Genomic DNA, 23,087 nt, shown 5'->3' with positions numbered 1-23,087 from the left:
CATTCGACCATATATGGATTTATCTTTGACACGCTTCTGTGTGTTTTGTATCTTAATTGCAAAACCATTCTTTAAAGCATACGCCCTAAACAAATTCTCCCCGGCTTGTAAATTAGGAAATTTATGATTAAAGTAGGGAATACTAATAGGGTCATCTCCATCAACATTATTATCACCATGATCATGCAAATTACCACTACTTTCATGCATACTACCTATATCATCATACAATTTCTCACCTTCATCTAATTGTTCACTAACAAATAACTCCTCACCATCGCTATCAACAACTTTAACATAGTCAATATTATCTCTATTATTACCATATTTAACCTCATCGTCATGTACATCAACATTCTTGGTTTTTTTCAAACTTTTTGTACCTTCAAATCTTGCAAACATTTTATCCATTACAACACAAAGAATAATCAACAAAACACTACTACAAATTAAGCTTACCCAAGAGAAAGATGGAAGTTGGATGAAATTCTTTCCTAAAAGAGCCACAAATCAGCACTGCACTTTCCAAAAATTTCACACAACACTTGTGATGATCGCGTAGGTCAAAAAAAAAAGATAATACGAAACTTTCTGGGTTGTCCGCGTATAATAACCGCAAATACCCTCTGTGTCTGCGTAAAAAAACGCGGAAAGACATAGTATCCGCGGTTATTTTACGCAGATACTTAAAAATCCGATCTTTTGTCCCAGCCGTTGGATCGTCGATCCAACGGCTGGGGAAGTGGTTGTTAGATAACTGTTCCCTGACAATCAATTGTCAGGGAACAGGACCCTTTATATACTATGTGCCTCCTTGAAAACATTTATATTTCGAGGATAAGTGATTATTTTCGAGGTAAAATATATGGCACATTACTTTTTTTTTCCTGAATTATTTTTTTATCATACAGTGAATTTGGAACACCTTCTTTATATTTATATTCAAAAAATTTATAAATATTGGTTTTTAAGAAATTAAGTCATCATAACAACTTAACTTATTATACCACACAAGCCTTATATTTGGGTGCCGCCAAATATATTTGGTTTAATTATTATAATAATAATAATTTATATTTGAATTTGTAAATATAAAAAAAATTATTTATCAAAAAAAATAATATATATATATATATATATATATAAATACATAAACTGAAATTTACTTTTCATCTATAAATAATTTCTTAATACTAGACAATAAACACTTTATTTAAGTTACACTAAAAAACCCCTATATATTAAAATGGAATTGTCCAAAATAAATTTATAAAATTATTAAAAAGTCCTAATAAAACATAAAATCTATTCTTATATATTAAGTAAAATGGGGGAATGTTGTCCAATTTTTTTTTGTAAATTATGAAAAATGCCCTTATAAAACGGGTATTTACTTCTATATATTAAAAGGGGACTAGGGGCAAAAATTGCAAAAAAAATACCTATGAAGTTACATATATACCCTCAATTTATAAACAATTTTTGAATACCGTGGCCTCTTTGTGTTCTTCGTTCTTTATGTCAGTATCTATTTTCTATTGTCCCTCTACTCTTTGCCTTAGCTCTCTCTACCCTCGTCAGTACAGGATTGCCTCTCTAAGATTCGGTTTCAAGGGAAACGTTTGCTCTAATATTAGTGCGTATATGAATTAGATTTACGCGACATCACCCTTCCTCCCAATGGACGGTTTCTCGAAAAAACGTGCAGGCCGAAGTTGTGCCTGACCAAAGAGGTTATAGAGGAGCGTAGGGCGCTAAAGCGATTGCAGAATGTTGCTCGTCGTGACCCAGGTATATTTTGTGAGATCATCATTTGTTGTGTTGTCGACGTGTTAGTGGGGGATAGTTTTAGATTAGCATCAAATTTTTATGTCAAAATTTTGTTGTCATAAGGCTTAAGTTGGCATCGGTCCTGCAATTAGTTTTGCTGAGATGGCTCCTTTGTGTAAAACAAGGTAATCATAGTTTAAGATTCAGATGTGATCGTAAAGCTCAAAACATATATTATGCTTAAATCCTTCAGATATAAAAATATGCACGTATGCTATTGCTCTTATTGTCCCGTTAGTGAACTGGATCATACATCCCTGAGGTAGTCAACTACTTCTCTAATGGTAGGTCTCTTAAAAGGATTTCTAATTACGCACATTTTATTTACACAGGCAGGCCATATCAAGCATCTTAAGCATTTCACGTTCATAGCTCTTGCGTCTAAGGAAAGGATCAAACATTTCTCCCTGTCTATCTTCACATCTTAATTGAGTTTTAGATTGGACTGCTGGTGTACAGACAAGTCCATATTAATTGAGTTTTGATATTACCATCATATTTATTGGAAAAGGAATATGATTGTGTTTTTAAATTAATTTTGTATTGTAATGAATCTGACATACTTGGTTAAACGTGAAAGTTACACCTGGAGGGGGTGAATAGGTGTATAATGGCTAACAATGTCAATTTTAAACTTTTATCAAATATTTCAGCTGACTATTTTCATTTAAGAAGTGATTATAGCAGGCTATTATGCAAAATAGTAAAGTGCAAAAATGTAAATCAGACACAAGCAATTTTAGCCAGGTTCGACCCCTATATCTCATCGTCTACGTCATGGTCCTTTACCAACTTGGTAAGAGAATATATTACTACTGAAAATACTAACAATTACAGAATTATAATATATCTTGTTGGAAATTGAGACCTACAAATTAGAATAAGATAACATATTTTTGGTATTCCGGTGATGTTAAGAACAAGCTCTCTCCAGTGCCTTTTTTAATGGTGATTCACACCACAATATATAGGCAACATTAACATCCCTTCACCCCAAAAGAAACTGCCCAGTTATGTTAATCTTTATATTTTGTAACTCCAAAATAATTAATTCACTTTATATTTTATTTGACAAATTAAGTCAAATCCAACTGTTAGGAATCAATAAGTTTGATGATAACATAAACACTTTGTAACATGTTCAAATTAGAATCTTTATCATTTTATCAGTTGTAATTGTTATCTTACTTATCTTGAGAATTATCAACGGATGGATATAATAGGATGGCCAATTGTAAATATCCAATGCCATGTAATTTTGTCTAAGTGAAGGATATTCAACTGATGAGTTATAGTAATTCAACTGATGAAGACTGTACTATGTTCGATTGATGAAGACTAAGTTTTCAACTGATGAGACTGGAACAATATTCGATCGATAAAGTTTGTAATTCCAGATTAGCTAAAGGTTCAGTTAGTATAATTTGAAATATTTTTTATGATTTTAGACAGCAACTTTACAAAAACTAACCATAATTGTATTCTTCTTTTATAGGATAAGACAACTAATGTTTTTCCTGAAGTGATTAAAGCTATAATAAAAAAAGACGAAAGCTTAAAATAATGATCAATGAAGATAATGTGAAAGCAAAGAGTAGTCTATATTTTGCTATTGATGCATGTATACAAGTGCTTCTGCCTTGACAATGTGTTCATCACCGGGAACAAATAACACAACCTTTGCAGTTGGAGAGGCTAGTTTGATGATGACATATAATTACAATATATTATTCATTGAACTATCAGAATTAAATTTAGGATCATATCTTTTACTTTAGACTTCTGCTGTCAGTCGTTCACATGGGGACGCGACACCAAGAACCTCAAAATCAACTAAAAAGAGAGTGAAAGTGATAAACTTCTTCTAAAGCTTTATTATGAATTGACGGTAAACTTCTTCATAATGCAATATCATGCTTTTATTGTTACTGGTGTGCTACAGAACTGGATGAAGATGCGGTGTTCGTTATTTCATTATTTTCTAGACAACTCCTGTTCCCAGTTTTATTTTTCTTTGGAATGAATATATTTCTATTACTTGATTGCTTATGACTCGATTATCTGATACTTCATTTTTAATTCATTATTGTAATTTAAAAATTTTGATACTTGATATTGTTTTGTTTTTGAGTAAATGCTTGATATTGTTGATTGATGATTTTGATTCTCGATTCACCGTATAAACAAAACAATATATTGCCAAAACTATGATTATTTGTAAATATAATTAAATATATGTTTAAAATTTTAAATTACATTATACTCATTGAATATATATAATAAAAAAATTAACTATTACTTAGCAAAATTAAGAGGGGTGTATTGGATTGAGATTTAAAACATTTTTTTTTATTTATGAAATCCGAGGGTATTCGATTCAGATTGTTTGAAATCCATTAAAATCTTAAGGTATTCAATTCGAATTTTAAATTATGCTACAAAATCTGGTGGCATTCAGTTATGATTTCAAATTATGCTTTAAAATCCGATGGTATTCAATTGAGATTGTTAATATCTATTAAAATCTGATGGTATTCAAATGTTGATGAATTTTTTCGGTTTTCATAAAATGATGGATTTTGTGGCATTCTTCAGTGTATTTTAAGTTTTTTGAAATTCTACCGAAATTCATAGGATTTTGAATCATTGTACTTAAATCCTATCAACTTTTTTTTTTGAGGTAAATCCTATCAACTTTGATCACATACAATCCATAATGATAAACTAAAAATAATCAATTAAAATTCCAATCAAATACATCTGGAAAGAGAAATTATTATTTGTAGCGTGCGGTATCCGGCCAAAATCGCTGCTAGTTTACGAAATTGAATTGGGCGTTTCGGTTTAAGGTTTTAAGCTACTGAACGTAGAGATCTGTGCACAAGAAAATATCTGCGTGTCACATGCTACTGTAGTTATAATACGGCGAATATAAAATATATTCTCTTTCACTCTGTATATTTCTGAAATTTCTCTCTCATCCCATCGAAAGCAAAAAAATACGAAACGCAGGAATCATAACCGGATCCCAAACTCAAAAAAACCCTAACCCTAGCCGCGTATATTTCTACATCTCTCCTCTTCAAATTCTACCTATACATACAACAATACTTACATATGCATATTGAAATTGGTATATAGATAAGGTTGAGGTTAGGGTTACGATTAGGATTAGTTTATTTTTGTGATGGAATACTGTAGAGCCGGTGGTGGTTCGTCGTGGAAATGACCGGAGGGCGATGTTCACGGCGGCGTAAGGTTGTCGACGTCGGAATTGATATTCCGACTGATGGAAACTCCGAGGGCGGGAGTTTAGATTTGTTCACACAGGCTCGAAAGGCGCTTAGCGACCGCTCTCCGTTTGATTTGGAGGATGGACAGGAGGTTTTGACTGGTAATTTGCCCAGAGAGTTGGCGACTGTGTTGTGTAAGCGTTCTGATGGAAGGAAGAGGCATAAGAAGTCGCATTCCGCCACTGGAGAGAGTAAGTCGCAGAGGCTGGAGAAGAGTCGTGGAGCGGCGTTTTGGGCTGGGAAGGAAGTTTATTTCAGAGGATTGACTGTTGCTGATATTGATAAGTTGTGTGAGCTGTCCACTCTCGACTTTACAGAGACTTCTGACTGTCTTTTAATTCCGTTTGTGGAAAATGATAGGACGGGGACTTGTAGTGCTGTTATAAATGGAAATGTGAGTGCTAGTGGTAATGAGTTGGGAAATGTTCCGGAAGTGCAGAATAAATGTGATGAGCAGTTTATGGAAGTTGACAGTGCGGGGAGTGTTGAGTTGAATGTAGAAGATAAGGATAGTGGCTTCAAACAGCAGACTAGTGGTTTAGAGTGGCTTTTAGGTTCTAGGAGTAAGATATACTTGACGTCAGAACGTCCTTCGAAGAAACGCAAGCTTTTGGGTGGTGATGCTGGTTTGGAGAAACTTATTGTTTCTTCTGCAGTGGAAGACTCGTCTTCTTTCTGCCACTATTGTGGTTTGGATACTGTAGACCAGTTGAACCGATTGATAGTTTGTAGTATGTGTAAAATGGCAGTTCACCAGAGGTGCTATGGGGTACAAGAAGAAGTATCAGAGTCTTGGCTGTGTTCATGGTGTATGAATAGGAATCAGAAAGGAAATTCCGAAAGACCTTGTTTGCTTTGTCCGAAACAGGGTGGTGCCTTAAAACCTGTTTTGAGGAGTGATAGCAGTGGGTCTATGGAATTCGCTCATTTGTTTTGTTGTCAGTGGATGCCTGAGCTTTACATCGAAGACACTAGGAAAATGGAACCGATCGTGAATTTTGAGGGCATAAAGGAAACACGGCACAAGTTGATTTGTCGTCTATGCAAGATAAGATGTGGGGCATGTGTGCGATGCAGCAATGGTAAGTTCTGTTTCATTATCCTTTCACAACCCTACAAATATTCTGTTGAAGGGCTGATCTTTTGGTGTTTGGATCTGTTTCTTATGCAGTTATGCTTTTGCGTTTGTGCTCACTTAAATTTCATGTTTCTGTTAAGTGTTAAGTTGAATCATACTTGTACAATATAATGATTTTGGAAGTAGCAAAAGAACAAGTTATGTTAATCTGTTCACGGAACTAGGCATATAACACTCTAGTCCTTGTTGAATAAATATGTGTTTGACAATGAGTTTTGTGACTTTGAAACCTTATTTTTTGAGTTTTGGACGTCTGCAATAATCTAGTGCTCAAGCGCTGCTAAGACAAAATTTCATGTTTATTCAACATGTTCATAGTTAATACTTAAATATAAGGGGGTATGCAATGATCTTATATGTTTATGATATATTAATCGACTGCAGTTGTAGTGGTCTAGGGTCATTTTGCATCCAAGGCTGAATTGTTGAATGTAATATGTTGTGATGCCATTGGCATGCTAATGAATTTCACTAGTGAGTTGCTCTAGGAAGAAGCTCTTGTGGTATAATTTTACTGCTTTTGGCCCTTTCTTTGATGTTCGCATGTACACATTAATATGTAGATGTTTGCAGCTTTGTTGAAGTATTTGTTTGAAGTATTGAAGTAAAATAGTATGTTTTAATTTATGCACTCGGTGAGAAACTAAAGCATTGCGGTTCTGTCCTAAATCGTGTAATTTGAAAAACAGGTGTTATCATTCATCGTCGTCACCCGCGAAACAGTAATTTAGACAAATTTATGGATCTCTATATTCTAGACTCATAGACAAAAATAATCTTGGCGTACACAAATATCTGCATGATAAGTACTTTGGTAAAGCATGCCTAGATATACGGAAATTAATTGATATCTGAGTTTAATATACTCTTTTGCGATTTCTTTTCTTCACTGCTCCCCCATTCTTTTTTTTCTTTGTAATGAAGTTTATCTATAAACGCCTTAGTGCAACTCATGAAAAATTTGCTTGCTCTGCATATCTGGCAGAATTAGCTTGAAATGTAGCATTCATTAATTAGACGATTAGATTTTAATGAGCTTCCGACAAATACAAACTACGTTTACAAACTATTATTGTAAGGATAAGTACAATGATATATAAGACAGAATGCATAAAAAGTAATAGGAAAAAGAAGTGAAAAAAGCACATACATAATAATATATTCGGAGTATCGTTTATGAGGTAATTGACAACAGAACTTCAACATTCCCAATTGTATATCAATCACGAAAATCTCTTTATCATTTCATATACAGACATATATAAACACCGACTATACATTTATACGCCAACTGTATATATATACATGCATATAATTTTAATTAATCTACACACAAGTATCGGTTTCCATTCAACATAGAACAAAAGTGTGAAAAAAAGTCGGTGTTGTCGTAAGGGTTTTAGTAAATGCATTTTTATTGTCTCATTCATATTGGCCTGGATTTTGCACCAGTCAATTGACTAGTCGACAAACTTATTAACAATTCACGAATTGAACTCTCCGGTCAAATTGACGAGTTGTCGACTAGTCGTACCTAGTTATCGGCCATGACAACAATGGATCTACCATCTTGATATATGCGTTTATGGCATTTTCCGGTAATAGATCGGTCTAATAGAAAATTAATTTTGGATATAAAAATTTTAGTTTCGTTTTGCTTGCTTGTTGGATTATGTCACCAATATCGACATTTTTGTCTTCCTCTTTAGGAACTTGTAGAGCCTCCTTTCATCCTATATGTGCAAGGGAAGCAAGACAGAGAATGGAGATTTGGGGAAAATTTGGAAGTGATGATGTAAGTACTATATTTCGTGCTTGTATATTTATGTGTTCCTGTATTGGATTTTCCTAATTGGTATTTTATTCTGTTTGTTATAAATTATAATGAGGTTTGCATAGTAAAATATAATTTTCTTTCCTAATTAAAGCACTTTTTACTTTTAACTTTCTAGGTTGAGCTGCGTGCATTTTGCTCAAAGCACTCTGAGGACCTGAATAATATTAGCATTGTACAAGGAGACCAGTTCCCTGATCAGACCATTGCCAAGCATCAGCCAGTGTCATCTACAATGATAAAACCACATAAACTTAAAATTAGTAGAAGAAACGGAGAAGTGGAAGGCCATTTTGGAACTTCAGAGTTGCATTTGGAAAAGGCGGATTGCAGTGTACCCCATGAGGGTGTTTTACCCGATGCTAGATCAAATCTGACAAATGAGTTGGAATGTCGTGGTATTCAACAGTCAAATACTGCTTTGGTATTAGATAAAAGCAGTGAAGATGTTGACACAACTGAATCTTCAAATTTTAAAACCATCCTAAAGAAGGTGGAAAATATATGTTTGTTATATCAATTCTGTTCTCTTGATTTGTGCACTTTCTGAAATATCTGTAACATTCTTGTTTACTAATCTGATGCAGTTAATCGACCAAGGAAAAGTATCTGTGAATGATGTGGCATCAGATATTGGCGTTTCCCCTGAATTTCTGTCATCAAATCTCATAGTAATTACGAACTTTATAACTGATATGTATTAAGTATGTTGTGCTATCAGAAATGTTGCGCAACATGTCTTCAGATACTCATTAAGTCCTGGTCCACTCATCTCTTGCTTTTCACTTCAATTTGCATTTAAACACTGTCTCTTGACTGCAGGGTGATAACATAGTACCAGAACTGCGAAGCAAAATAGTTGAATGGATGAAAAATCATGCTTTTATTGGTCCTTTGCAAAGAAATCTAAAAGTTAGATTTAAAAATCTAACCAAAGTCGAGGCTGTTGCCAATGGTGATACAGATGGTATAGTATCAGATTCTTGTACTCCTGATGTTTCTGTTACGTCAATTCCACCTCGAAGAAGAACAAAAAGTGACATCAGGATTCTGAAGGATGGCAAAGCATTATGCGTGACTAGAACAAGTTCCATTGAAGATGGAACCTCCATGACCCACAAAAGTGCTTGTCATATAATCAGAGATGAACCTGCCTGTCAAAGTGAGGAGTCTGTTCCTGACAACTCCCTAAAGGTTGTCACTTAACAGTCCCTGTTCATTTGTTATTAAATATGTAACACATGACCCTGTGCTTAAGATTCCCAGTTTAAGAAACTGAAGTCCTCTCCTCTCTTTAAATTTCTTGGTATATTTGTAAAAAATTATGATTGAATTTCTTATTTATTTAGTGCTGACTATATATAGTGTAACTTGCTTTGTTAGTTCAGTTAAATTTGTTATGGGTTGTGGCCTGATCTCTGTGAATCATTTTTCTTTATGTCTAGTGAAAGTCTCCTTGTGACTATAATTTCAAACATGTAGTGTCACAGACACACCAAATAAGGCCGCACCTTTTCCCTTGACAGTTTTCTTGATCATTATTACCTCTGATAAGGTGTTCAAGCTCTTGCTCTGTGTGCATTTGATATATTAATAGTATTTACCTAGCTTACCCCTACACTTTTTCTGTGGTATATACAGTAGCTGTCATTTTAGGAATTGGGTATTATGTAGATTGAGAGGGCAGGTCAACAAACTTGATTTTAAATGCTGAATGTAGCACATGAGTTTTAGGCATTGACGCTTTTATATCAGTTTTGTCTTTGTTTTGGTTTCTGTTATTGTATTGATGCTTCAAGGTTTTAGGCACCTGTTACCTGTTCAAATCATATTAGTGCAGGAACCACCTGACGTGACCTCATAATATTGCGGGGCACCTTTATGTCCACCATGTGCCACCTCATAATATTGCGGGGCACCTTTATGTCCACCATGTGCCACCTCAAATTGATCACAGCAGTTATAGTATTTAAACCCATATCCTATTGTTTTATTATTTAATGTTGTGTATTAGCCAATAATATTCCATTCAACTAGGCATTTTGTTGATGATGAATTATTTAGGCCAACAGTATACTTGTACGTGTAATTGCCTTGTATTATACAATATTGGGTGTTTACTTTTTTTCGTCTAAACAACAAACGGTGCCAACTGTTTGGTTAGTTTGTTTGAACAATGTGATTGTATATAACTGATTGACTTGGGAGGCCTCACCATGAAGTGATTAAATCTTATGCTTTAGTGTTATTTTCAGCCAGCTATCTTATTGTTATACTTGTAATTGCTGCATCTTATAATTTTTCTTTATTCATATTTATTTGGGCAGACCTTGCTCGAGCCTGCTGGGTCTAGAGACATTTTGCAAAGCAATTCCTCCAAGATTGAAGGTTAGATTAGCATATATGTGTGTTGAGTTAATTTTATGGTTTCTGAAGTTTTGGGCAGTTTTTATATATTTGTTATCTGATATATGGCAGGTATAGTAATTTTGTAATAGCATTTTAGACATATTCTAGCAAATAGAAATTGTATTTTTTCAGTATTTAAAAAGGATGCAATTACATTATTCTTATTGTGCAAAAAGACGTAGCCCGGTTAGTAATCGCCTAGATGGGCTTTTCCCGGTGACAAATAGATTAAATGTATTGTTTTTGTTTTCATTTCATACTGGAGAGAGTTTATTTTTCCTGTAATTTAGTAAGAAGTTTATTTAAAAAAAACCATTTTAGGGCCATAATATATAAATTGTAGATAATTAGTCATTTATTTGTCGGTAGTTACAGTCAATTCTCTAGTCCTAGGATCGCAATAGACTGAATTTTCATTTTTCTCGTGATGTCCAGATATTATATGATGTAACGTGGAACCAGTAAAATGTAATAAATGTATTGGTTGCAGTGGAGGCGCTGTGCTTTTCTTCATGCTTCATAGTTATACTATATGTTGGGCAGGTGAAGGATCCAAGTTATCGTATTGTACTGCCTCCGATTCTGTTCGGGCCGTGGAGGGTGCTATACCTGAGAAGAATGCTGCTTTGGACTCTGTTTCAGCAAATCCTGTTTATGATACTGCAGTGAATTGTGTCCCTGATCTCATGTAAGCATTAGTAAATAAGACTCCAATTAATCTCTAGAAATATGTCATCTTGTATAAAGCTGACATCTACTTTTATGTAAAACAGTAATGAGCAGTCAGTATGTAGTTTTCACATGCACCCAACTATACGGAAGACACTGTCAGAGATGCCCAATCCGGCAGTTATAAGATTTTTAACAGACGACAATGATGGTAAAATTCTCATTACATACTTTTCTTGTTTGTTAATATCGGAAAGTATGTAATTTCCTACATCGCTTGGCAGGTTTACGGGATAGAGAACTTTCACCACTTGAAGCATCTTCTAGCTCTAGCATTTGTTGTAATCATCAAAGTGACAAATTAGCTTCTCCAGGATCGGTCTATAAATTCAGACCAGGTCTAGAGCAGTTGGCCAAGGCTGGGAGAATGGGCATTTTAGAGCATTCACCTGCAGATGAAGTAGAAGGGGAACTTATCTTCTATCAACAGCAGCTACTTCACAATGCACTTGCAAAAAAGCGCTTTAGTGGTCTCTCTCTTGACACTCTTCTGGTCATTCACTTTCTTTATGAGTCGACTTGCTGCTATTACCTCGTCCATTAATCTGAAGTTGTTCAGTCCCTTACGTTTGGTTTTTGGCAGATAATCTGATGTCAAAGATTTTGACGAATCTTCCGGAGGAGATTGATGCTCTAGGCAAACAGAAGTGGGATGCAGTTACAGCTAATAAGTTTCTGTATGAGCTTAAGGAAGTGAAAAAGCAGGGAAGAAAAGAGCGGCGCCACAAGGAAGCTCAGGCTGTGCTTGCTGCTGCGACTGCGGCTGCTGCTGCTTCTTCTAGGATTTCTTCATTCAGGAAAGATTCTCGGGAAGAATCTGCTCATCAGGACATAGTAAGTTTTCTTTGTTCAGCATATTGACTTTTTCCATGGGAGTAGACATGCAAGAGAAATTTTGGAATGGTCATATATATATGTATATTTATTTATGTTTTTCGTTGCCACCATATTTCTACATCTCTTTCAGAACCCATTGAAGGCGGATTTTTATAGTGGAGGAGCTGGTCTGTACTCTCAGCAGATGCCACGAGCGAAGGAGACACTTTCAAGATTAGGTACCACGAGGGTATCATCAGAAAAGAATTATGATGCTGTCTATACAAATTCTGATTTCTCGAAGGACCACCCTAGAACTTGTGAGATCTGCAGACGATCTGAGACAATTTTGAACCCGATCTTAATCTGTACAAGTTGCAAGGTTCATAACTTGAAACCTGTACAATTATATAGAATATATGGTTGAATCTTAACTTTGTTACTGTTACCAGGTCGCAGTTCACTTAGATTGCTATCGCTGTGTCAAAGATTCCGGGGGACCATGGTATTGTGAATTATGTGAAGAGTTGTCATCAAGAAGCTGTGGTGCTTTGGCTGTTAATTCTTGGGAAAAGCCCTACTTTTTAGCAGAATGCGGGTTTTGTAATGGAACTGCTGGTGCCTTTAGAAAGTCAACTGATGGTCAATGGATTCATGCATTTTGTGCTGAAGTAAACTTTCTCTTCCCAGTTACTATTCTCTCAGGCATATTTCTGTCTTCTGTTCATTGTGAATGTTATTTAATATATCTATTTCTGTGCCAGTGGGTTCTAGAATCGACCTATAAAAGGGGTCAAGCAAATCCTGTGAAGGGAATGGTATGTACTCTCATTAAGTGGATGATGCAAGTGTATTCATGAATCTTTTCTAGTTTAAGGGTTTGATCGAGAACTAATATTTAAACTAAAACTTTCTGTTTTGTCATTAATAAAACGTTCTCTTACCATAATTTCATTAATATTGCAGGAGACGGTAATTAAGGGGAGTGAAATGTGTCACATTTGTCGCCGCAAACAAGGTGTTTGCATAAAGGTTGGGATTCACTTTAACTTGTCTCTATACTCATGGGTGAAGGTATTATGTGTACAATTGGTGATTAATAAGCACTTGGTTTGTGAACAGTGCAACTATGGTCATTGTCAGAACTCTTTTCATCCATCTTGTGCTAGAAGTGCTGGCTTTCAAATGAATTTAAAGACCGTTGGTAGCAAGTTGCAGCACAAGGCATACTGTGAAAAACATAGCCTGGTGGAGAGGGCAAAGGTGAACTTCGTGTTTTGATATTTTTTGTGTTATGATACATTTTGTTTTGTTAATTGCCTCTCTTCTAACTTTAATATATATGCCAGGCGGAGACCCAAAAACATGGAATGGAAGAACTTAAGATTCTTAAGCCAGTTAGGGTAAGTACAAAGTACACGCAAATATTCCACTGCTTGTATTGCATATAGATATACTATCATTTTAATGGCTGAATGTGGCACAAATTTTGTTTAGTTCTTTAGTGTCGGTAAGAGATGTATGCTAAATTAAAAAAAATTCTGATGGATTATACCTTCTGCAGTACATACTTAAAATGGTCTGTCGTGTATCTTATTGTGTTATGTATGTTGGTTTCTGGTGAAACTAAATTATATGTTCTCTTATGGAGACTTGACCAAGTTCATCTCATATACTTAACTCGATAGTAGAATTTTAATGTTTCAGAGTTTGTCTTAAAATACACGTCTGATTGAAAAACTTAAAGTGCAACCATGCTTAAGTGACATATCCTTTTTTCTGACCAATAACCCGAATGCCTCATGGCTGTTACCAAGGGACTGTTGGTAAATAATTAATCGATTTAGAATCAATAAGTACAAGTGCACATCAGTGTTACGGGCTGATGTCTTTTTGTGTTCCGTCATCCGTGTATTGCTAACAACTGTGTGCTCACTGCATATGCATTTTTTCAATATACAGCTAGTTACTGATGCAATGTTCCATTCACATCTGGATTGTTGGACTCCTGCCACTGCATATTGTGTTTCATGTGCTGACTGCATATGCATTTTTTCTCCTTTGCAATGTTATAAACGGGGCGGGGTGGATGCTAAAACATGTGTTTAATTAGTAGATGTTCTCTTTAGCCTCTTCTTTTTTAATTTAATTTCTGTAGAACCTTATCATCTCTTCTTTGTTCAGGTCGAATTGGAGAAATTACGACTTCTTTGTGAGAGAATTATCAGAAGGGAGAAACTAAAGGTACCCTTTAAGCATATTTATCTATTTTATGAATCCTTAATTATTGTTTCCCTTCAGCTGAAGGTGCGTTATATGCCCATTGAAAAGTGATGAATTAGGTGAAAAGTGTATCACTGAGATATTCTATGCATTGTATGCAGAATCATATTGTACATTTTATAGAATTTACTCTAGAGGAATGTTGTTGAAGTAGTGGTGCATGGTTCATTAAATCACTTTGATGCTGTTACTATGTATGTTTGACATAATATTTATCTTGGATAAATTCAAAACTAGCTTTACAATCATAGCAGCATCTGATATTATTTATTTATTTTTTATTATGAATTTGTTAGGCTTAATATACTCCCTTTTTACTCCTTCTTATGAAGATGAAATTAATAGTCTATTATGTATCTTGTCGATCTTTTCTCTGAAACAATTTGTGGGCTGTAGCTTAGTAATGCAGGATGGTGTCTAGGTTTAGGATCTCAGAATTCTTCCTTGATTAATCTGTCAGAAGAGAAAAATACTCACAAAGTAAAGACACATGGTATCAGAAATGATAAATCAATTTGTAATATTAAATTATTAATGAAGACAAAATAGCCTATGACAACTAATCTATATCTATACATCAATATAATAAATAATAAATATTGTGTTTTCACTCGGTTATTGCGAGAGTATCTTGTTTTTGACATGTATATATGTAACAGTCATTAGTGTGTTGGCTGTATTTCATTGAGGTTGTGGTTTGTTACTCCCGTATTATTTAAGCATGAGTTGTGGCAGCGTGATGAATCTTTTGCTTGATGTTGCAGCGTGACTTGGTTCTTTGCTCACATGAAGTACTGGACTCAAACAGAGAGGCTGCTTCTTTGTCTGCACTCGCCTGTGTCTCTTTTTACCAAACAGATGTCAGTTCTGAATCAGCTACGACCTTGCTGAAAAGTTATACAGATGGTTGTAAGTCAGGTAACGAAGCAATACAGAAATCAGATGACATAACTGTAGATAGCACAGTTGCCGGCAAGAGTCGTACAAAGTTTCATGTGCCAGTGGACAATGACCAAAAGACAGATGATAGCTCTACTTCTCAGCAGCCTTGTCCCTCAAAACCATCAGATGGGGCATCTTTTTCCGGGAAGCAAATTCCAAGTAGACCCTCTGTTCCATCATGGAGCTTTCCTAGTGATGTAGAAAATTGTGCAAATTATAGAAAGGTAAAAAAGTTCCCTGCTACTTTGTTTCATTTATTTCAGACTGAACTTGGATTATATGAATTTTATCCAAAATTTTAAGTTGACATTGTCTGGATAAATTGTGCACAGTATACTGAAACATTTGAAAAAGAGTTGGTAATGACTTCAGACCAAGCATCTATGAAGAACCAGCGGTTACCTAAAGGACTTGTTTATGTTCCTATTCACTGCCTTTCTGGTGAGAAAGAGGCAGTTCCTGATGCATGTAGTACCCAGGAACAACTGAAAAGTGATGAGTAGAACTACATGTCCTTGTAAGATCTCTATGCCCCCTCCATATGCAATTTTTTGTGCCCGAGTGTTGCGACAATCTTTTGGTAAGACAGAGATGGCAGGGCCTGCGCGGGTCTGAGCTTTGACACATCTCTAGAGATAGTTCTATATAACTTTTGCCATCTTTGTTGTATATTGTGAGAGCAAACTGTACAGTGAGTTAGCGTTTGTTCCCGTTGCATGTTGTCAAGTGGCCCAAAATTCAATTTTTATTCTTTTGGTTCCTTTTTCAACCTTTCCGCCAGGCAAAATAGAAGCTTTGCTTATTGTAATTGTACACAGAGTTAGAAAGCATGGCCTCCTGTTCTCTGGAAAGTAGCTGTATATATCCTTACAGTGTTGCATAAAGCAGTAGTCCTAGCATCTGATGGTTAAAATCATTATATAAGTTAAACTTCCATTTGTTTTTTGTTGCAATTTTCCAATGTTATCTGTCAGGTGCTGTGGTGAACTTGCAATTTTTGGACTGCTGTTTTGTCACTTTCGTTTCCATTGTGTCCTAAATTATCTCCTATATATTATGCAAATTTTTATCAGTATACAAGTATGTTTTTAATAAAATATATTTCAGAAATAAACAAGTATTTTTCAAATAAATTATTTCTTGAATATCAAATAATTACTTGGTTTGGTTATTCTTAAAAATTAAAAGCACCCGTTCCAATTATTAAAATGATTTTGTAATGCTTACTAAATTTAGAGAGAAATATTTATTTAAATAAAAATAATTCAAAATATACAAATTTTCATAAGATAAATTATTTTTTCTTATAAAAAATGTGTTGAAATTTTTAATTTATATATGATCCCATATAAATATTTTCATATTAACTTTTATTTTGATATTAATTTATAATTTAATGACAAGTTAATTTAATTCGGACAAATGATTTCCTTAAGATTATTATTCTTTTTGGTAAATATATTTATAAGCATTTTTTTAAATTAAAATATGATGCGAATTCGTTAATTATATGAACCGGGCATCTATACTTTAATAATTGTATTTAATAATTATATTAACGAATAATTTAGTGTCAAGTTATTTTAATCACATATTTTATTTATTTATTATATTTTTATTTCATATTTAAAATTTATAGTCTTTATTATGCCTTTTAGATCCCCTGCAGTTATATTAGAATATATTTATTGATAAATAAATATGATTATATTTGAAAATTTAATATATATATATATATATATATAATTACAAAAGAAAATAATTTTTTAATTCATATTTAACTAATAGTTATTATTTATAAATTTTAAATAAATATTCAAAATATAATATTTAGTTACAATTGTGAACCTAGTTAATACATAGTCTATAAATGTTACTTCATCTTTAAATATAGGATTTGTTTCATTTGGGTCGATTGTTTAGGGCGAATGAATCTTTGTGGGTAAGGAAACTTTTTCATTGGTTTTTTGAGAAATGGGCCTAGGATTAGGTTCACTCACAGACTCATAGACTTGAGAACATTCGGGCTTATCATGAATAGGGTTTGACAAAGAAGGACTTGGTTTAGGAATCGGCTCCTCATTTTCATTCACGTGCTCACCAACTTTGTTATCCATTTGATTTCCCGACTTTAGAGAGATGATTGCATTGACATTCTCGGGAGGTCTTTGATTGAGAAGAAAGATAGGACTGACTTTGGGTTGACTTGGGAATTTTTTTTCTCGCGCTCACACAACGTGCTAGCTAATTGACTCAATTGGGTATCTAACTTAGACACGGCTTGCACGTTAGAATGCAAAAGTCGCCTATCTTGGGTTAGGATTGTCACGAAAGTTTGTTGAGATTGATTCAAATTAGTTTGCGACTTCACTAAGGCCTTGATACTTTTTTCTAAGGAGTTAAGTCTCTTATCCGAATCATTCAACCCGGGAGGATTCAAGGGAGCTTGAATTGGGTTTTGATAATTAGGAAAGAAATTGGGATTGGGCCTTTGAAAATTGAGTTGTAGATTTTAAAAATTTTGACCTTGGGTCCACGAGAAATTCGGGTTAGGATTGTCATGAAAGTTTGTTGAGATTGATTCAAATTAGTTTAAGACTTCACTAAGGCCTTGATGCTTTTTTCTAAGGAGTTAAGTCTCTTATCCGAATCATTCAACCCGGGAGGATTCAAGGGAGCTTGAATTGGGTTTTGATAATTAGGAAATGAATTGGTGTTAGGTCCAGATACGATTGTAGAAGGGGGGGTTGAATACAATCGTCACAAAATAATCGCGGCGGAATAATCTGATTGGAATAAAACTTGTTAATCAGATTTTAATTAATTAATATAACAATTTTTAAGTCGTTATATAATTAATATGGTTCGTTTTAATATCCACTAGTTCGTAGACTAAATTTGACAGGAAGTATTCTAACTTAGCGTATTAAAACAACCGAGTGATCAAAGCACAAAAAACTGTGGATATAACAATAGCAAGTTACTAACAACTTGAAAATTTACAAAGCTTTGAACAAGAACAAATGAAGAGGTTGAAGCCATATTTATAGGCAAACCACTTGAACTAGTATGACAAAGATAGCTATGACAACTCTAGGAAGTCCTATGACAATTTAAACAAGTGCTATGACATTTATATGGAAAGGTATGACATTTTGAAGCATTGTCATGGCACAAGTGGGAAGGTATGACAATCACAAGCATTGTCATACTCTCCCAAAATCGGTATGACAAACTGTGAAACTAAGTATGACAATGAAGCTTGGTCCCTAAGCATTCAAGCGGCATGACAAACTAATGGATTGTCATACCTTGTGATTTCGGTATGACAATCACCATTGTCATGCCTTAATCATTCGGTATGACAAACCAAATGGTTTGTCACGCCTCCTGACTAAAGCATATGTCATGGTGCGGTATGACAAACCAATGGATTGTCATACCTTGCCCAAAAACAATATAACATTGTATTTTCTTAATATAATTAATCCAATAATTATCCACTTAATTATATTAATTATATAAACTCATAAATTAAATTAATTCGAGAGTGAATCAATTAAATAGATAAATTATATAATACATATAATTATTTTGAGATGTGAATTAATTAATTGAATTATTATATATTGCATTTTCTTTAGCAGCAGGTCTTCTGACTTCCTTTAAAAGATCTAATTTTTTGTCTGGATTGAACGACCACCTATTGTTGATGCAGAATATTAAATCTGAGTAGCTGACACATAAATATACTGTCTGGTTCATCTGTATCTAGCTGAATCAAATATTCTTTATCAATTAAACATTTGAGAAGTGGCTTGTTCGTCGAGTCTTCGTCTTTGTAGTTCTTCTTCATAAGTATAAATAGTTTGGAATCTTTGAATAAATAAAGTATTAAAACTTTATACCTTATGGACTTCTGGATGTGCTACAAAATATTATTTGTACACTGAGGCTTGAACATATTAATGAACTTCTTTCAGTGGTGTGCATCAGCATCTTGAAATTCTTCAGACATATGATTTTAATAAATCACTTGACGTTCTTCGTACGGATTCCTTCAATAGTGCTTGCTATTTACTTAGCTCTCTTATCATAGTTGAGTTGATACCTCTTTAATCACAAATAGGCTTTCAATCTCCCCCTATTTGTTTGTTAACATAACATGCAAATTATCGAGAGGATAACTCAACTAACTGATAAGACAAAGGATTAAACATGAATTGTAAATAGCAAAAAGTTTCCGGTATTAAATTAGACATAGACCAGAATTCAAAATAATACATTAGATTACAAAAGGATGTTCTTACTGAACATATATTACAAATTCCTTATCAAATCTAAAGATCAACTTCTCCTTCTTCTATATCAGAACTGTGAAGGACAGGAGTTGATGGTTATTCTCTGGTTGGCATTTTTGATGTAGTGGATTCACCACGCTTCTTACGTTCCCTTGCCAGAGCCAGTTGATGTAACACTTCCATTTCCACAGGGTCTTCATGGAAGTCTGATGGCTGAGATTTTGTAACACCCTTCATCCTCCGAAAGTATTGATAAATATTTCTTCGGGTGCAGTAAGATAAGATCACGTCATCAGCATCAGACTTGGCTTTAGAAGCGAAGCCCTTGGTTCGAAGTAGAGTGGATGCTATAGCCAGTCGCTTGGCAGGATACTTTGGCAAGGCTTCTTCATTGAGATAGACGGTGCAGAAGACTTCCTTGTGAACGAACTTTACACAATATGGATTCTTAACAACCTGTGGACTGTTGAAGATAGCACAATCCAGCAGTTTGTCGCAAAGGAGTTCGTTCAGGTTGGAGCAACGCTTAACCTTGTTGCGAAGTACCCAGAGCTCAGATACAGAGAAGAAATTCAACAGATAGTCTGAATGAACCATTTCTCTATGTATAGACAATTAGCTCCCATTCTTCTAGCAATCCCTTAACTGCCACAGTTAAGTATTCCAATTCTAAAGCAAAGACATGCATAGAAACATCCTCGTCAGGGTTTACCTCTCGAAGATCGTAGATCAGAGATAAGAACTTTCTGTCGTCGAAAGATTCCCTTTGAGGTCCATTAAAGATCCTCCTTGCAATGTCCCAGCTTTTTCCTTCTTTCCTCCTTATATCAAGATTCTTCTACTTGCAAGCAGCATAATAAATTTTCTGCTTCTCGATCTTGATCTGCTCTTCAGTTAACAACTTGTCCTCTAGAAGTTTCTAATAATCACGAAGCTTACGCTTCCTAGCTTCATTCTCAGCTTTGAACTTCTGGACATTCTCTTCATGTTCAGGATCAACAGGTTCTTCATCCTGAAACAAATAACTCTCATCAAATTTACCTTCTTCTTTTGCTTGACGATAGGTAGCATCGAAGACGTCATCATCATCCATGTCATTTGGAAAATCATTTTAGTTTTCAAAGTTGAAGACATTATCAGATTGATGTAACGGCTCTTTGCCTTTTGACCTCCCAGAATTGTCAGGAGCAGATTCAGAAGTATTGCCTTTGTTGCTTTGATTTGAGCTATTTCCTCTCTCATCCCTGTCACCTTTGTCTCCTCTATCTCCTCTATTCTCCCCCTTAGTTGAGGGATCCTCTCTGGAGGTATCAGCATTAGACTTTGAGTTCCTGAGGAGTTGATCCAGTTTACTGTCGATATCATCAAATTTGGCCATATAAAGTGCATGATTGGATCTCAATTCTACAGTTAACTCATGAATTTCTTCCTTAAGCTCATCCCTGGAAGAACTGGATGGCCTCTCATCAGCTTTCTTTTCTAGGGTCACCAACTGTGCACCCTTCAGCTTCTCATTCTCAGCAATCATCCGGGCTAATTCAGCTTTCAGCTTAGCCATTTGTTCCTCAAACAGAGCTGGGTCAGTGTGTGCACTCACCTCACGTACACTCAAAGCTATTTCACTAGCCTCACGTGCATGTGTATCGCTCGGTGTTTGCCTTTCTTCACTCATAGTTTGCACTCTTCTAGCTGTACCTGTATAAACTACCAATGTCTCCTGAGATGGGTTTGTTGCAGTGAAATTTATAAAGTTCGTTCTCAAGGAAGGACTGAATACAATATCAAATCAAGTATATTATTCCTTTCTATTTAGAAGTTTAGAGAATAATTTGTGGTTTTTACTATCAACTAAATTAAACTAATAATGCAATTAAAAGTGTGAATTAACGATGATAAAAAGCAATCCAAGAATCAGGTTTCTTTGCTGGCTACAATGAATGTCAATCAATTGTGATATGCAAGTCTCTACTCTGCTAAAAACAATCCTTATATTGATTATAATGTTCTCTTCCAAGATACAAAATAATACCTATAATTTAACCTTGAAGTCACTCCCATGATCAATCAAAACCAAATTACAAGCTATCACGAACCAAGGATTGTTTCACAACTCCCCTAATAATAGCATTTGATCTTTTCAATAAGATAAAACATAGAACTCATTTTTAGTACTTAAACACATTTATATCTCTCGATTAATTAATTAAGCTATGTCTGTCATATCATGTACAAGAAGTATAAATCCTCTCCTGATTCATTATAAATCCTACAGATACAATTACAGGTTCGCGACTCCTATAACCGTGTTAAGCGCTCAATGACAGATTAGCATAAATAGAGAAATCACAATATTAGCTCAAACAAACATATTAAGCCAACGTGAGGAAATCTCTCGAACTTGGACTGAATCCCTTCAACCCTTGCTCAAGTTCTCTCAAAAAGCTTTCTCTCTATCTTTGTCTCTCAATACACACAATATTCAATATATCTCTCCAATAATACAAACCCTAATCATAATAATAATGTTTTAACGGTTTTCTCGAAAAACAAATCCGATTTCCTAAAACAAGTTGGATTCTGAGACAAAATTCGTGGGCTGTTTTTCAGGCCTGATTCTGAGCTGATCCTTTTGTCTTTAGATAGCTGGACCACTTTAAACTTGTAGACAATTAAGATATCTTCGCATGGGCTGTTGAATCGTCTAATTCTGACGCCCGAAACTCAAGTTATGGCCCAAACAAGATTTGCTGCGCAGTTAGCCCACAAATTCCCAATTTCTATCTAATTGAGCCCAAATACGCTTTATTTAATCCAAATTTAGGAGTATTTATTTTCCTGCCATTAAACACTTAAAAATCAATTAGTAATTACCCGATTATTTACAAAATACTACAATTATGGGAATAAAATCATATAAAAGCATATATAAATATATGCTGTATCAAATATCCCCACACTTAGTGTTTTGCATGTCCTCGGGCAAATAAAACAAAACTAACACCTAATAGATATATACCACTTCCGTAGGTGATCACGGTTGCATTTGGCATATGCAACAAGCCCTTTAAACCCATGGGCAGCCCTAGTGGACGAGTAAGGTCTCGTGAGGGCCTATAGTGAATGTACCCACAAAATTCATTTCTTTTCTGCCAAGTCTTAAGAATGCAACTAATATGAATGCAAACTAAATGAATATGCATAGATCCCAATCATGAAATTATCAACCTTGTCAACGTATAATCCTCAGAATTTGCAACAATCAAAGAATTCATCTAGCTCACAAATTAGTCATGCAACTCTTCCACTGCAAGTACGGAGTGCATCGTGTGTGCTCAACATGCTCTTTAATGAAACAAAATAGAGACCAACAAACTTCAACAGAATCTTAGCCATGAGTCGTTAATCGGAATAATGCTTAAACACTTCATTACATTAGAGCCAACTACAGTTTAGGGTCACCAAGGAACTTCCATGCCTCTCCTCAATATATTCTCTTTTTTTTCATTTTTTTT

At 34.7% G+C, this 23,087-nt stretch overlaps 1 protein-coding gene across 1 annotated transcript; it reads left to right on the top strand.

Annotated features, from left to right (window-relative positions):
* The first annotated feature begins 4,780 nt into the window (after positions 1 to 4,780).
* Positions 4,781 to 16,227, top strand: LOC108192260 (uncharacterized). The gene is made up of 19 exons (XM_017372336.2): positions 4,781 to 6,205; positions 7,971 to 8,056; positions 8,214 to 8,588; positions 8,683 to 8,766; positions 8,918 to 9,289; positions 10,423 to 10,483; positions 11,048 to 11,192; positions 11,278 to 11,384; positions 11,458 to 11,703; positions 11,817 to 12,067; positions 12,201 to 12,431; positions 12,502 to 12,720; positions 12,814 to 12,867; positions 13,016 to 13,081; positions 13,172 to 13,312; positions 13,399 to 13,452; positions 14,234 to 14,293; positions 15,097 to 15,498; positions 15,607 to 16,227. Exons 1-19 carry the CDS (start codon positions 5,056 to 5,058, stop codon positions 15,775 to 15,777), a joined length of 4,275 nt encoding a protein of 1,424 aa, XP_017227825.1. The 5' UTR covers positions 4,781 to 5,055; the 3' UTR covers positions 15,778 to 16,227.
* Positions 16,228 to 23,087: the final 6,860 nt, after the last annotated feature.

Source organism: Daucus carota, chromosome 5 (genome assembly GCF_001625215.2).
Source record: "Daucus carota subsp. sativus chromosome 5, DH1 v3.0, whole genome shotgun sequence".
NCBI classification, from domain to species: Eukaryota; Viridiplantae; Streptophyta; class Magnoliopsida; order Apiales; family Apiaceae; genus Daucus; species Daucus carota.
This window is presented reverse-complemented; position numbering and strand designations above follow the sequence as displayed.